The 15,308-nt window shown below is 31.8% G+C and overlaps 1 protein-coding gene across 3 annotated transcripts in view; it reads left to right on the top strand.

Annotated features, from left to right (window-relative positions):
* The window catches only part of LOC143064607 (integrin beta-3-like), a 44,632-nt gene extending 32,744 nt beyond the window's left edge, over window positions 1–11,888 (top strand). For 2 of the 3 annotated variants that reach the window (XM_076237542.1, XM_076237540.1), the window contains exons 14-22: window positions 744–905; window positions 1,580–1,710; window positions 2,204–2,352; window positions 3,947–4,050; window positions 4,423–4,512; window positions 5,359–5,485; window positions 6,235–6,345; window positions 8,703–8,872; window positions 10,954–11,888. In XM_076237542.1, coding sequence (XP_076093657.1) covers window positions 744–905; window positions 1,580–1,710; window positions 2,204–2,352; window positions 3,947–4,050; window positions 4,423–4,512; window positions 5,359–5,485; window positions 6,235–6,345; window positions 8,703–8,872; window positions 10,954–11,076 — 1,167 coding nt within the window. In that variant the 3' untranslated portion in view covers window positions 11,077–11,888. The remainder of the gene's footprint in view (window positions 1–743; window positions 906–1,579; window positions 1,711–2,203; window positions 2,353–3,946; window positions 4,051–4,422; window positions 4,513–5,358; window positions 5,486–6,234; window positions 6,346–8,702; window positions 8,873–10,953) is intronic. The other variant, XM_076237541.1, reaches the window with a different exon arrangement.
* The last annotated feature ends 3,420 nt before the right edge of the window (window positions 11,889–15,308 follow it).

The following is a 15,308-nucleotide window of genomic DNA, read 5'->3' as shown; positions in this document are numbered from 1 at the left end:
TGTCATACAAGTGAAAACACAAACGGATAATATTGCATTAAAATAAAGTTTTGAGGCAGGTGTTGCTTTTTCCCCTTTTCTATTGAATTATTCGATCGTTTACTGATTTCAGCAGGTCAACATGGTGGCTCCATAGTTACAAACTGTCAACAGCAAATTTGACATTAGCTTACAAGAAAAAAATGACAAATGTTGGTTTTGAGGATTAAAAGAATTAAACAAATTTTTTTCTAGTGGTTATCTAAAAAATAATCCATGCAAGCTACAGATTTATTAGATTTTTTTTAGATTTATTAGATTTAATAGATTTTTTAGGATTGATCTAACAGTGGTAAAATAGAACAGCTACACACATGACACACCAACCCTTGCTTTAGTTTTTTAATGACCATATTTGTCCTGTCAGAATCAAAATATTTCATAGAGGCCATTGATTTGTTGCATAGGCTGTGTTAATTTTATCCCTCACTAATGCTCAGGATAGAATTGGTATATCATGGCCATGTGTTTTTTATTTCTAACAAATCTATGGCTTCCATGAATTATTTCTTTAATATATCATAGTTATGTAATGAACAATTAACAGATCTAATAATAAATTTGCCTATGTTTTCTTCTTGACAGTGTAAAGGGTAATACTTAGATACTTCTGATTTTATGGAGCAGACAGTAGACTTTATTTGTGTGGAAAAAAATGAAGAAATAAACAATTGCTTGAACATCAGCTTTACATTCTTTTTCAGATAGAATTTGAGTTTCGTATGACCCTTAATATCAACAAATGTCCTGACAATATTAATGAAAGGACTGTGAGATCCTCAATCCATCCTGAGGGTCTAGAAGATAGACTAGATGTTAACGTGGAGTATATATGTGATTGTGATTGTCAGGCTCCAGGACAAGCAGTAAGTCTAGTGTTTTATTTTATATTCATAATTTATTTCTTTATTTTACAAATATTTGATATTTTATAACTAAAAGGAGATGTTGGGTATACACCAAAGAGACAGCAAACTAAGGTCACCCCAAAAAGTAACAAAAGTCATCTAGAGAAAAAAAAATAATCATTTTAAACACTTTTCTATCAAACAACATTGATGATTTCAACAATATCAACTTAAGACAGCTCCATTTTAATTTAGTATGGATGTAAAGATTATGCAGTTGAAATTAGCATGTTATTTTTACACAGAAACATCATATTTCACATTAAAACAATTGGGTATAATAAAAAAGAAAGGTTACGGGGTACCCATCAATGACGCAAAATCAATACATGCGTAGCAAAAAACCACAGCAAAAGTATAATAAATATATATAGGAGGGGTTTGATTCCAATTCAAGGCATGAAGGCATATAAGGTTAAGTTTACTGCAAGTTTTAAAATCAATGCCATTGTTGATCATAAATCAGTAAATTGGCCAATCCAAACTTCAGGAAATAAAGCATTTTTTTTTTAAAACAAACAAAGCAAGCTCTTACAATAACTTATATTTTGTTTATTGCTTTTATTACTATTGATGTCCTTCGCAATTTTCAAAAACAAGTTTCTTTTAATTATTTTGACGATGATTTGTAGGTAGAGAATTCAACAGACTGTAACAAACAGGGACGATTGGAGTGTGGCGTATGTCACTGTAATGACGGTTGGTCAGGTGATAAGTGTGACTGTGACATTAGTAAGACACAAGAAGAAACATGTGGTCAGACGTAGGTTATTTTTCTTATACTAAATAATTTTGTCTGAATGAAAACCTTGAACACATACCATAGCACTCAAGAGAATAATTTCTTTTAACTAGGTTGTTATCTTATCCCCTCAAATTGATTGAAATGATGGATATACGTCAATGAGACAGAATCCTGACAACACAAAACAACAAAACATTCTAAAACCTAAAGCTATTACATCGAGAGGTCAACATCTAATGTTTACCAGCAGACCAGTTGCTTTTAATCATCAAGAGTATTGTAAAGTAGTGATTAAATAAAAAGAGCCAATCAAAGATCTGCCTTAAAAACAAAATATCCTTCATGACAAACATTAAGATGTTGATACAGACAGCTATGACACATTTTTAGCACTCAACCCTCCCACTTATATTATTTGAGATATTGTCATAATAATAAAAGTGTAAATCTGGGGCAAGAGGTTCACATTTTAAGTAAACAAATATAGACCACATTCTACTGATTTTTTCAGAACTGATGGTGTGAATTATATCATATGCAGTAATGTAGGGGAGTGTCAATGTGGTAAATGTGTATGTCCTGCTGACTACACCGGGGATTACTGTGAATGCTACAACAAAGGGTGTGGTGGATATATTGGAACAGGAGAACTTTGTAATGGTAGGTACTCTGCCCTAAAGACCAACAAATGAAGGTGGAAATGGATATGTAGATCATAATCCAAATCAATATACAGTTAATATCAAACATAAACCCATTTTGATACCCATCCACATTTTTGTGCCTGTCCAAAGTCAGGAGTCTCTGGCCTTTGTAATAAAGTCTTGTATGTTTTTATGTCCCATTTATGGGCATTAGGTTTTCTGGTCTGTGCCTCCTTTCGTTTGTCCATCCTTTCGTCCCACTTTAGGTTAAAGTTTTTGGTCAAAGTAGTTTTTGATGCAGTTGAAGTCCAATCAACTTGAAACTTAGTACAAATGTTCCTTATGATATGATCTTTCTAATTTTAATGCCAAATTAGAGATTTTACCCCTTTTTCACAGTCCACTGAACATAGATATGATAGTGCGGATGGGGCATCCATTTCATTTAAGGGCCAGCTTAGGCCTATCTCCGGATGTGGGATTTTTCTTGCTGCATTGAAGGCCAATTAGTGATCTTCAACTGTTGTCTGCTCTATGGTCGGGTTTTTGTCTCTTTCACATACTCCCCATTTCCATTCTCAATTTTATATGTTATGAAAAGGGTGGTCATTTTTATAAGAAATTTTGCAAAATTGTTACCCATATTTTTGGCACATCCCTGTACACCCAATAATAGGAAGTGCCCCCAGTGGAGAATTGGATATTGCTCAATATCATCTTAAGTTTGTATTTTTATGCCCCACCTACAATAGTAGAGGGGCATAATGTTTTCTGGTCTGTGCATCTGTTTGATCGTTCGTCTGTTCGTCCGTTCGTTCGTTCGTTCGTTCGTCCGTTCGTTCGTTCGTCCATTTGTTCATCCGTCTGTCTTGCTTCAGGTTAGAGTTTTTGGTCAAGGTAGTTTTTGGTGAAATTGAAGTCCAATGAACTTGAAACTCAGTACACATGTTCCCTATCATATGATTGTTCTAATTTTAATGCCAAATTAAGAGTTTTCATCCCAGTTTCACAGTCCACTGAATATAGAAAATGATTGTGCGAATGGGGCATCCATGTACTGGGACATTTTCTTGTTCAATACAATTATAACTCAGCTTTTAGCAAGTTCAATTTTATGATTGAAATAAAAAAACAGTGTCCATGCTTTTAATTTTTGTAGAGCCTTTAACTTTTGTTGCAAAAGCAAGTCATAGGGATTCTACATTCTGTCCGAGCTGCCGTGGCTGTGGTGGTTGCGGCGGCAGCAGAAGCCACAAATATTCACTCTATGTTAAAAATTTTTGAATTTTTATACCTTTCTTAAACAATCCTGTATTTGTACCAAGCTTGGACAGAAACTTGTATAAAAAGCTAGTATCTAGAAGGAAATTTTGTAAAAACTTAATTCCTGTTTTTCCATATATTATTTTTAAATGGACGTTTTCTTCCAGTTAACATTACATACAGACTGCAGTAAAGTTTTTGAAACATTTATTAGGTTCATAAACCATCCTGGATTTTTACCAAACTGTAATAGTATAATGTTTTACAATATATTTATAGGGAATGGTATGTGTCAGTGCTCTATCTGTGTTTGTAATTATATATAATGTTTTACAATATATTTACAGGGAATGGTTTGTGTCAGTGCTCTAACTGTGTTTGTAATGAAGGTTACAATGGTACAACTTGTGACTGCCCTACATCAACAGATACTTGTACTGATAATAATGGGGTAAGCATATGTACACTCAAAAAGAGATATTTTTATCTGGTTTCAAAACTAAAAATTGATAGAGTGGGCTGGTCAGTTTGAAATGGCATTGCTGACCATGTGCACACAGTTTTGAGTATGGATTGAGACACTTATGAAGGGTAAAAATCATCTCTTTTGCAACATATTAAAGGGACAGATTGGATATTTAACTTTCTAAATTTATTTTTATCTTAAAATTGTGCTCAATGTCATCATTCCCAGTTTTTAAATAGATGAACTCTGAAATAGAGGTATACAATAAAGATTATTTGTTAATTTAATTGCAGAATTGCAGAAGAACAGCATTATTATCTACCAACACTTTTTCACAAATTTTAATGTTTTTTTCAGACAATATGTTCTGATCGTGGTCAGTGTGTCTGTGGAAAATGTGTCTGTGATGACAATAACTATCGAGGAGAACAGTGTCAGGAATGTCCAGTAAGTATCAACAAAATTACTATATACAAATAAAGAAATCAACAGAAATATGGTTTTGAACACTTCAATCTCATCAAAGGGAGGTAATCCTGAGTTGACTGGTAGGGAAGAAACTTCCTCAAGTTTGAAGACCAAAGGTTATCTGTTAATCACTATTTTCTTAGGCTAATTGGTCAATGACATTGGCCTATGTCTATGGCGTTATCCTGTTAAAAAAAGGATAAAGCATTCTGAGTTAAGTTGCTAGAGATGGAAAACTGTCACACAAATAGATCAAAGCAAAATTTAAAGAAAAAAGCGATGAATAGAAGTATTAAAACCCCTTTCACACTTGGACATTTACGTCAATTTAAGCTAGATCTGTTCACGTCTAATGTGAACCCTTTGAATTAATTTTGAATCTGTCTAAACCTAAACACTTATAGGTAGTTAAGTTTGAATAGATATGAAGTGAACTGATCTAACTTTATATGTGAATATAGAGATTGATTTAAACTAGAACGATTGTATCCAAAATAATTTGTGGGCATGTATTTGTTGGCAAAATTACATATGATATACTTTACAAAATGGATGACCAACATAAAAGGGCTGAAAATTAATGAAAACTGTACCAACAACAATATTAACATTTGAAATTGCAATTCAAGTGAAACAAAACATCCATTATATTTTGGCAAGCATGTGTATCAAAACTTAGGATTAAAGATGATGGAAACTCTAACTGGTTTTATTTAGACTGATTAAAAAAATGTTAGTGTGTACAGGGTCTATATTGAGGAAGTTTAAATTAACTATGTGTCAATGAGTTCTACATTTAAATTTATAATACTTTTGTGATTGTAGACTTGTCCTGGTCAGTGTAAAGCAAACCAAGACTGTGCAGAATGTGTTGGTTTCAAACAGGGTAAACTCAGTGAATTTGATTGTGCTGCACAATGTTCCCATGTATCTACTGATGCTGTTTTACCAGGTAGGTCTAAGGTGACAACGGTTACTGCTTGTGATGTCTTGACAAAGGAGGTGGGTTATTGTCAAAATGTATCATGCTTGATAGATATGTAATCTGTTTTATTTATCTTTAGTAAAGATTTTAGAAAAAATAAAAGATTATTGTTTTTCAACAATACAATATTGTTATTTTATTCAATGTAACACTAGACATTTAGGTATGATTAAAGATTATCTATGTTATTTCAAACAAAAGAGTGCTTTTCAACTACAATATCATCAAAGGGCGACAGTTATGAGATGGAATGTAGCTAAGAAACATTATTGAATGTGAAAGACCATATAAACTTGATAAAAATCGTGTTTTCATGATCCTAGCTAAAAATGTAATTATAAGTATTGAATGCTTCTTTTTGTAACTTCATAGGGTTCTAAAAGCATTGACTGTGCACACATTTTTAGAATGAAGCGCCAACGAGCTTCATACAAAATGTACTTCGGTCAACGCTTTTACTCTCCAATGAAGTTACAAAAAGAAGTATTCAATTTTTAAATAACAAAGGAACTGTGTTTATTGATGTTCTTTTCTCTGGCTTCCTCCAGCAATAATAACTGGCCACAACGAAATACCTAAAAAATCAGGTTAAAATCAAATGGATGTTCTTTGTCATAGGATAGAAACTGTAAGGTAGTCACCAAACACAATTTCATATAAACTTTTAAAAAATGTTTTTGAAGATGTAATAATCTAATAATATAATGTATTTTCAGTTGAGAATGTTACCAAGTGTCAGTTCTTTGATGAGGAAGGATGCCAGATTGAGTTTACTTATGAATATGATGAACAGTTTAAACTTAAAGTTGTAGTAAAAGATACAAAAAGTAAGTACTAACTAATGAACAGCAATATCTTGCTTATTCAAGGAGACTTTCTTTAAATTTCAAGCTTGCAATTTAAATGAGTTTATATTTTGACTATTTTGCAATAAATATAAATTTATTGTAAAAAATATTCCTGTAACATTTTGTCTTTATGGAATATTATTATCGGAATTCAAAAACATAAAAATAAAACCTCACAGGCCTAGGCAGAATTAGCAAGGATTAAACTGCACAGAAATTAACTGCCATAGATACATAATTTTATTATAGAATAACTCATCCTACAATTAAAGTATACAAATATTTTCAAGGAGTGATCCAAGACAACCCATATTAATTCATGAATGTGTATAGGGCATGAGTTTATTATCATTGTTGTTGGGTCAAGTGTTGAACTTTTTTTTGATATTGAATTCTTGGAAAAGTCATTCTTTTTATAACATTGACAATGGATTTTTTGATGGAAATAAAGCAAAATGAAAAGAACTTTATCATTTTCTACAAATTCTTAAAGGGGCACTAGTTACTAGATATATAAAAAATCTAAAGTAAGATTTTTTTTGTTCAATCAATAATGAAGGTGAAAGAGTGAAATAAATGATTCGCTTTTAGCAGCCAAAATGGTTCAATTTTGTCAAATTAAGCTAAGAAACATTGATAATTGATTATTGACTTGCAAGTGAATAATTTGACCTCATTAAATCCGTATTCATGTGAACTTCAATTTAACCCCCTAGCTAGAGATTGACAACACATGCATTGTATGTTTACTGGTTATTTAAAGAAAAAGAATGTCAACAATGAAAGTGGAACTACGGTAAATCATTTGATTACTGATTTGATCCACATAAAATCATTTGATTACTGATTGGATCCACATAAAATCATTTGATTACTGATTTGATCCACATAAAATCATTTGATTACTGATTTGATCCACATAAAATCATTTGATTACTGATTCGATCCACATAAAATCATTCTTATACAGTTTAAAACAATGAGAAACATATTTTTAATCTATAAAATGAAATCAAATAGACCTATAAAAATCTAATCTATTCATATCTTTATTTATGTTTACATCGCTTATATGGTCATCTGAGGTCAAATCGATAGTTAGTAAGATGGCGTTTGGACTAAAATACACACGAAACTAACCTACACATTATCTACCCCATGCTCTGTAAACTGTTTATTTTAGACTTTTGATAGTTTGGATAAATGTTTTACATTGTTATAAATGTTATAAATCAAATATACGAATTTGAGTCAAATCAGTGACCATGAATTTGACAGCTAGTGTCCTTTTAATTGTATTGATGCAATGTGATCAACAATGTCTTGATAATATCAGATTATTACATGGCATTTTTCATATCGCATGTATTATCAGCCCTAGGTTCAATATCAGCCCAAGAGTCGCAACAATTCAAAAAATATGGAATTTACGTTAACTTAAATGCTATTATCATACAGTAAAAATCATATGTTATTTAATCTAAGTATATGATAACATGCATTATTTGACGTGAGAGGAGTGAAATAATGGGATTTATTTCACATTTGAAATGATGGCTTTTTATTTCTCTGGGAAATCACTTTAATTCATTGCAAACAATACAGAAATGTAAATGACCTGGTTTCCTGTGTTATCAGTTGAATGTGTCTGATTGAGTAAAGTATATGATAATATAAAAATGTTTGGATGTTTGACACAAAAATATGTGACTTCTTTAATGAAGCAGAACACTTTTTTTGTATATTGATAATTATAAGTAGGAGGGTAGAGTGATTTAGTTTTTGTCCATTTGTCCATCCCATAAGTAAAACCTTGGTTCCATTTTTATCAGAAACGACATGTCAGAGCTTCTTGAAACTTTATATCAAGCTTCATGTGAGCATGCTATCCTTATTGATGAATTTCAGATTTAGTTGTCATCCACTTCCTGTTTACTGAATACTTGAATATCAAAACACTCAATTGCCATGTACAAAATTTTGGTCTCTCTCAGGAACTTCACATCATGGCTTCCTCAAATTAAAAATCAACCTACATTTGACCACACCTCAATGTGTTGTCTACAGTCTACCAAATATTTCTATAGGTATCATAAGTGATAGTAGCTCACAGTTTAACTTATTAATATATGTATGCATAATAAGTGAATGATATAGGTAGAATTTCCAGGGAGCTACTTTGTAACACAAATGAAGAATTTTAACAAAAGGGAGTGGCACAGTAAGCAAAAGAAACACTTACATTATGATTTTAAGATATTGTACTGGATGTTTTTTAATAGAACACTAAAACATATTGTAGATGGAGATTTCAATAATTGTCTTTTTTTTGGTAGCTTGTCCACCAGGGCCACCTGATGCCACAACTTTAGCTCTAGGTGTAAGTGGTGCCATCTTTTTGGTTGGATTACTGCTACTGTTGATATGGAAACTGTTGACCTCATGTTTAGATGGCATGGAGTATAAGAAATTTGCAACAGAAATAAATGATCCTAAATGGGGTTTTGTAAGTTAATAAGTATTTATTTTTCATGTGTTATTTGTTGTGATGTTGACGTTTTTGTAATAATTGTTTAATGCATGAATCACTGTTGATAAAACCTGACTTATATGATGAAGTTAATTTATATGATACCCATTATGCAGCACCAGAAGTGCAGTTCATCAATACATTCTTTTCAATGATGCTGTGGAGAATAATAATATTTGAAAAAAAATAATTTCCAAGTACCCTATGAAGCTTGATCTGTCAATGATCTGTTTACTATCTATGCATATCCTTTAAGGACTGGGCCAAATGAGCATACATGTGATTCTTCCGGCGGGAGTTGTAATCTCCCGCTTTTCAGACCCTCTTCCGTCCCTCCCGTTAAAATTTGAAATCTTCCGCTTTTTGAAAATGTCAATCTCGAAAAAATTTCAGTAGACATTTCTGTTTACAAAATAGATACGGACAGGGAAAAAGTCCGAGAAACTTTAAATTGATATGGGAAAAGTCCGAGAAAAACGGAAGTTTCCTGTAATGGAATTTGTGTCAAAATGGTAAATAGGAAAATAGCCTCAAGTAATCAATGAAGGTGTTAAGGATTATAGACTGTATATACAACAATAAAAGATGATTGGCATTTACCTGGTAATCAACTAGCTAGTTAAATATACATGTCTGGATGATTAAAAGTGATACTGACAATGGAACAGTTGTATAAACATCGACTTTAATAAATTTTGATGCTGTTGAAAACATGGAACAGACTTAGTTTATATTGAACCTCAAAGACAATAAAATCAACTCAAATATGATATTTATGTCTTGTCTTCTATCTAGGCCAATGGAATACCTATATAAGTGTGTTTGTCTTATAATTTGACAAAATACAAACTGTATCATGTTATCACCAAATACAATGTACATGTACCCCAACATAATATTAAAGAAGACACAGTATCTAGACAAATTTAAAAATGGTGCAAGTCCAGTGCCAAGGGTCAAGACAATGCTTACTGCACTTCATGCAAAGCTGACTATGGGGCCTTAATTACATGAATTACTTGACCAAAAATATGGAGACAGCTACCCACCAGAAAGCCAACAACTCTATCAATTCAACACCTTCTTTTACAAACATGTTCAGTAGTGGTACTAAAATTGACAATGTGGCTAAAGCAGAGCTACTTTTTGCCAACTATGTATGATGGCTGATCACTTTATCTTTGAACTATATATGATGAATAAATATTTAACCCCCCTCCCCTCCTCCTTTATCTTCTATTTTACTAAGTAAAAATGGCTATGCAGGTGCTTGAAGGTATGAAATCATTGGGTTTTTTTTAACAAAAAAGGAAGATATGCAGTTTAAACACACACGAAAAAACCATTCCGTACGTCGACAAAAAATCTCCAGTTATGAGGCCCAAACTCCAGCTGAAAATTTCCAAATCTCCAGTTGTGGCTTGACAACTCTGTCACATGTATGAATGAGTCATCTCTAAATTGTTAAGGTTAGACATTTTATTATTTTTATACTGCTAAACAACAAAATTTGAAACCTTATTATAAATGGATCATTAAAGTAAAACTGTTTTGGTGTCTTTATCAGTTTGGGGTTTGCATCCTTTAAAATTAGGGAGAATGTACCAAAACATGTTCATCAATCTTCAGTGTTGTTGTATCCAACCTAACCTTCTGTTTTAGTGTGTCAATCTTCAGTGTTGTTGTATCCAACCTAACCTTCTGTTTTAGTGTGTCAATCTTCAGCCTTTGTTTTATACTTCAATTAATGAAATGTGTTCTCAATAACCTGGTCTTATATCAGTCTACATGGAGATATTTTAAAAGTGTTCAAAAATGCATAAGGGAAGTCATGTTTATAAAAAAAATCCATGTTGAAACATAATGCAAAAAGGTTTGGAAATGTTTTAGTTATTTATATGTTAGGTATCTTGGACTGCTTGACATATACCCCTCCCCAAAAAAAATATACAAAGAAATTTAAAACTGCATTATAGATCTGTGATGTATTCAATTGATGAGAAGGTAAAAACTGATAATGATTTCACTTATTATTAGATATTTTTTTTCTATTACAGGAGAAGAATCCAATATATAAGGACTGTATAACAGAAGTCCAGAATCCAATGTGTGATATACCTAAGGGACCGGATGGACCAGGTGCAGAAGGAATGGACAGTGTAGTTTTTAGGAAGAAATAATGTTCTGTTGTTCATAAATTTCTTCAAACATTCCAAGTGCAATAGTGTTTCTGTTGAGAAAACATAACTTTGTATGAAAATAATAACTATAATTTATACACAACTTCTTTCAAAAAAAGGGGGACATTTTTTTATGAATCATAAATATAAGGGATAAATAATTCATGATTAATGATGTTCTAGAAAAAAAAATACATGTTGATTTCAGGGCATCAGTGTCACTATCATTACTCAGTGATTTTGAAAAGAAATCTGTTTGTTTTCTAAAAGATAATTTCAAACGTGCCGTTCATTCTAATTTGCTTTAATCCCTGCCAATAACCATTACAATTTTACCTGGAATTTATGTAAAAAAGCTACATATCAAAGAAAGCCATATAGAAGTAGTTTAATGGTGCTTTATATACTTTGAAAAAAATTAAAATGATTGATGCAGTGGACATTAGAAACATGAAGCCATTCCTAGTAAACTAATAATGAATGTTGTTGTCTAATACAATGTGTAAATAACACCTTTTGTGTATTTGATAGCTCTTGATCTGTTGACTCTTTATGTGGAAAGATCTGAATGACTGAGAAAATTGCAATACAAACTTTAAACCTCGCTGATATCTAACAGACAAATATGCTTTTTTTATATATATTTGGAAATGTAACAGTGACTGCCATATATAGAATTAATGTTATAATACAAAATCAGAAGACTGTTCCTGTTGAATGGATATATATAATTGTGTATCATTGATTTTGCTGGAAATCATATTAAGAATGTGCTTTGTTATTTCTTTCATTAAAATTTGTATTTTTATGTATGTCATTCTTATTGTTACATGTATTTGTAGTTTATGTTTAAAGTTAAGTTGGATTGGTTTATATTACCTTACCTGTATTTGTAGTTCATGTTTAAAGTTAAGTTGGATTGGTTTATATTACCTTAGCTGTATTTGTAGTTCATGTTTAAAGTTAAGTTGGATTGGTTTATATTACCTTAGCTGTATTTGTAGTTCATGTTTAAAGTTAAGTTGGATTGGTTTATATTACCTTAGCTGTATTTGTAGTTCATGTTTAAAGTTAAGTTGGATTGGTTTATATTACCTTACCTGTATTTGTAGTTCATGTTTAAAGTTAAGTTGGATTGGTTTATATTACCTTAGCTGTATTTGGCAAAACTTTTCATGAAATTTTGGGTCTCAATGCTCTTCAACTTCGTACTTTATTTGGTATTTTCAAGATTTTTTGATTCAAGCTTCACTGAGAAGTCTTTTTTATACGAAACGCGTGTCTAGTGTAAATATTAAATTTGAATCCTGGTATCTATGATGAGTTTATTTACAACTGAGCTTGGAATAAACAGCAAAACTGGTTTACATATTCTTCAACATCAATTAAAAAGGATGAAATTTTACAAAATCACAAATCTGTTCTTTTTTCTCTTGGTATTAACATTGAAGAAAACGAAGAAATTCTACTGCATTATACTTGATACCAAAACTTCACAAAACTCCTTATAAAGAACGATAGATAGCCCAATCATCAAGATGTTCAACTAAACATCGTCCACCAGTGGTGTCTATCAGATGTGGATTCTTAAAAATTCTAAAGATTTACTGGTTCATCTTCAATCCCAATCTCTGCAATTTTGTAGCAACATTAAAACTTTTGATTTTTCTACCCTTTACACTGCTTCCCAATGCTCAGTTAAAAGATCAACTTCACAATCTCATTAAACAGAGCTTTTTTTTTATTAAATGGGAATCATAGATCTAAATTTCTTGTTTTGGATTATGATAATTCTTATTTTGTGAAGAACCACTCTGATTCTACCATAAAATATACTGAAGATGATATTATCAAAATGCTGGACTTTTTGATGGGCAACACATTTGTTGAGTTTCGAGGATTGGTATTTTCAACAGACAGTCAGTATTCCAATGTGTACTAATTGAGCACCCATACTGGACGATTTGAATTTTTACTCATAAGGAGCAGAATTCATTCAGAATCACATAAAAGACAAAAAGTAAAAGCACCTTACAAAATTCTTTAATTTAACTTTCAGATATATTCATGATGTCTTATCACTGACTAACCAATAATAATAATAAGTGGAGAAATCAGCCTTATAAAATATCCCTCTATTTGTGTCCGTCATATTGGGATGGTCGTAATTGCAGTTACGATCATCACGTTGACGCCAGTGAACAAAAGGAACGATGTCAACTTCACAATTATTAATTTCCCATTTCTCAGCAGTAACATACCCAGCCCAATCGTTTGTTGTTTACTAAAGACATGTTTTCCACGTCTAACATTTTGGTTTCTAATCAACATCGTCTAGTGCTCTAAGTTTCGAACATGACCTATTCCCGTATATGACTATCATGCTTAGTGTAAATTTACATTGCTAATAGCCCAGTCTCGGTATTAGTACATCCAAAACTCATGTATTTAATTATGATTTTTCATTTGAAATTCTGGTTGGATTTTGTTCGATGTCTTATTGTTAGTGGATTTAATTCTATTTTTATTAGCCCACCTGATCTAATAGGCCAAGTGAGCTTTTCTCATCACTTGGGGTCCGTCATGGTCGTCTTCCGTTAATTATTACAAAAGTCTTCTCCTCTGAAACTACTGGGCCAAATTAAAACAAACTTTGCCGCAATCATCATTAGGGTAACTTTTAAAAAAATGTGTCAGATGACTTTGCTTACTAAACAACATGGCTGAAATGGCTAAACAAAGAACATTAGGGGGGGATACAAATTGTATCTTGTATTTTTGTATGCCCCTCCTACGATAGTAGAGGGGCATTATTTTTCCTGGTCTGTACGTCCGTCCGTCTGTCCGCTTCAGGTTAAAGTTTTTGGTCAAGGTAGTTTTTAATGAAGTTGAAGTCCAATCAATTTGAAACTTAGTACACATGTTCCCTATGGTATGATCTTTCTATTTTAATGCCAAATTAGATTTTCTACCCATTTTCACGGTCCATTGAACATGGAAAATGATAGTGCGAGTGGGGCATCCGTGTACTTTGGACACATTCTTGTTAACCTTTATTAATAGAGAAAATCTGAAGTAGCAAAAATGTTCAGAATAATGAGCTCTTTCAATTGTCCATATACATGTATGACAAAACTGTTAGACAAATTCTTATAGGAGATATTGCCCATCATTGATAAATATCAATTTTTGACTTTTATCATGAACACTATGATATTTAGAGAGATTATTTTTTACCGTTATGCTTATATGATTTAAATTATAATAGATAAGTAAACACTTTAAATCTCAAAACAGAACAAAAGATCTGTAATACAAGATAAACAAGAGGCTCTCAAGAGCCTGAATCGCTCACCTGGTAAACAATGCCTTCGGCCATGTTTTTTTGACGAAATAGAAAATAAAACACAAACTTTATTTTATACACCCTACTGATCATTCAAATGAAGTTTGGTTGAATTTGGTTGAGTAGTTTTAGAGGAGAAGATTTTTTAAAGTTAGCAAATATGATGAACAAATTGTGAAAAATTGTCATTAAAGGACATTTACCCCTTAAGGGGTCAATTGACAATTTTGGTCATATTAACCTATTTGTAGATCTTACTTTGCTGATCATTTTTGCTGTTTACAGTTTATCTTTATCTATAATGATATTCAAGATAATGACCAAAAACTGCAAAATTTCCTTAAAATTACCAATTAAGTGGCAGCAACCCAACAACGGTTTGTTTGATTCGTCTGAAAATTTCAGGGCTGATAGATCTTGACCTAATGAACATTTTTACCCCCATGTCAGATTTGCTCTAAATGCTTTCGTTTTTGAGATATAAGCCAAAAACTGCATTTGACCCCTATGTTCTATTTAAAGTAAGGGCGGCCATGTTTTTTGACGGATCAAAAATCGAAGCACACACTTTGTGCAGGATAATCTAAGGAACTATCATGCTAAGTTTCATCCAAATCCATTCAGTAGTTTCAGAGGAGAAGATTTTTTAAAGTTAGCAAATATGATGAACAAATTGTGAAAAATTGTCATTAAAGGACATTTACCCCTTAAGGGGTCAATTGACAATTTTGGTCATATTAACATATTTGTAGATCTTACTTTGCTGATCATTTTTGCTGTTTACAGTTTATCTTCATCTATAATAATATTCAAGATAATGACCAAAAACTGCAAAATTTCCTTAAAATTACCAATTAAGTGGCAGCAACCCAACAATGGTTTGTTT

This window comes from Mytilus galloprovincialis, chromosome 2, assembly GCF_965363235.1.
Source record: "Mytilus galloprovincialis chromosome 2, xbMytGall1.hap1.1, whole genome shotgun sequence".
Lineage (NCBI taxonomy): Eukaryota > Metazoa > Mollusca > Bivalvia > Mytilida > Mytilidae > Mytilus > Mytilus galloprovincialis.
The sequence above is the reverse complement of the archived record's forward strand: the minus strand, read 5'-3'. Positions and strand labels throughout refer to the sequence as shown.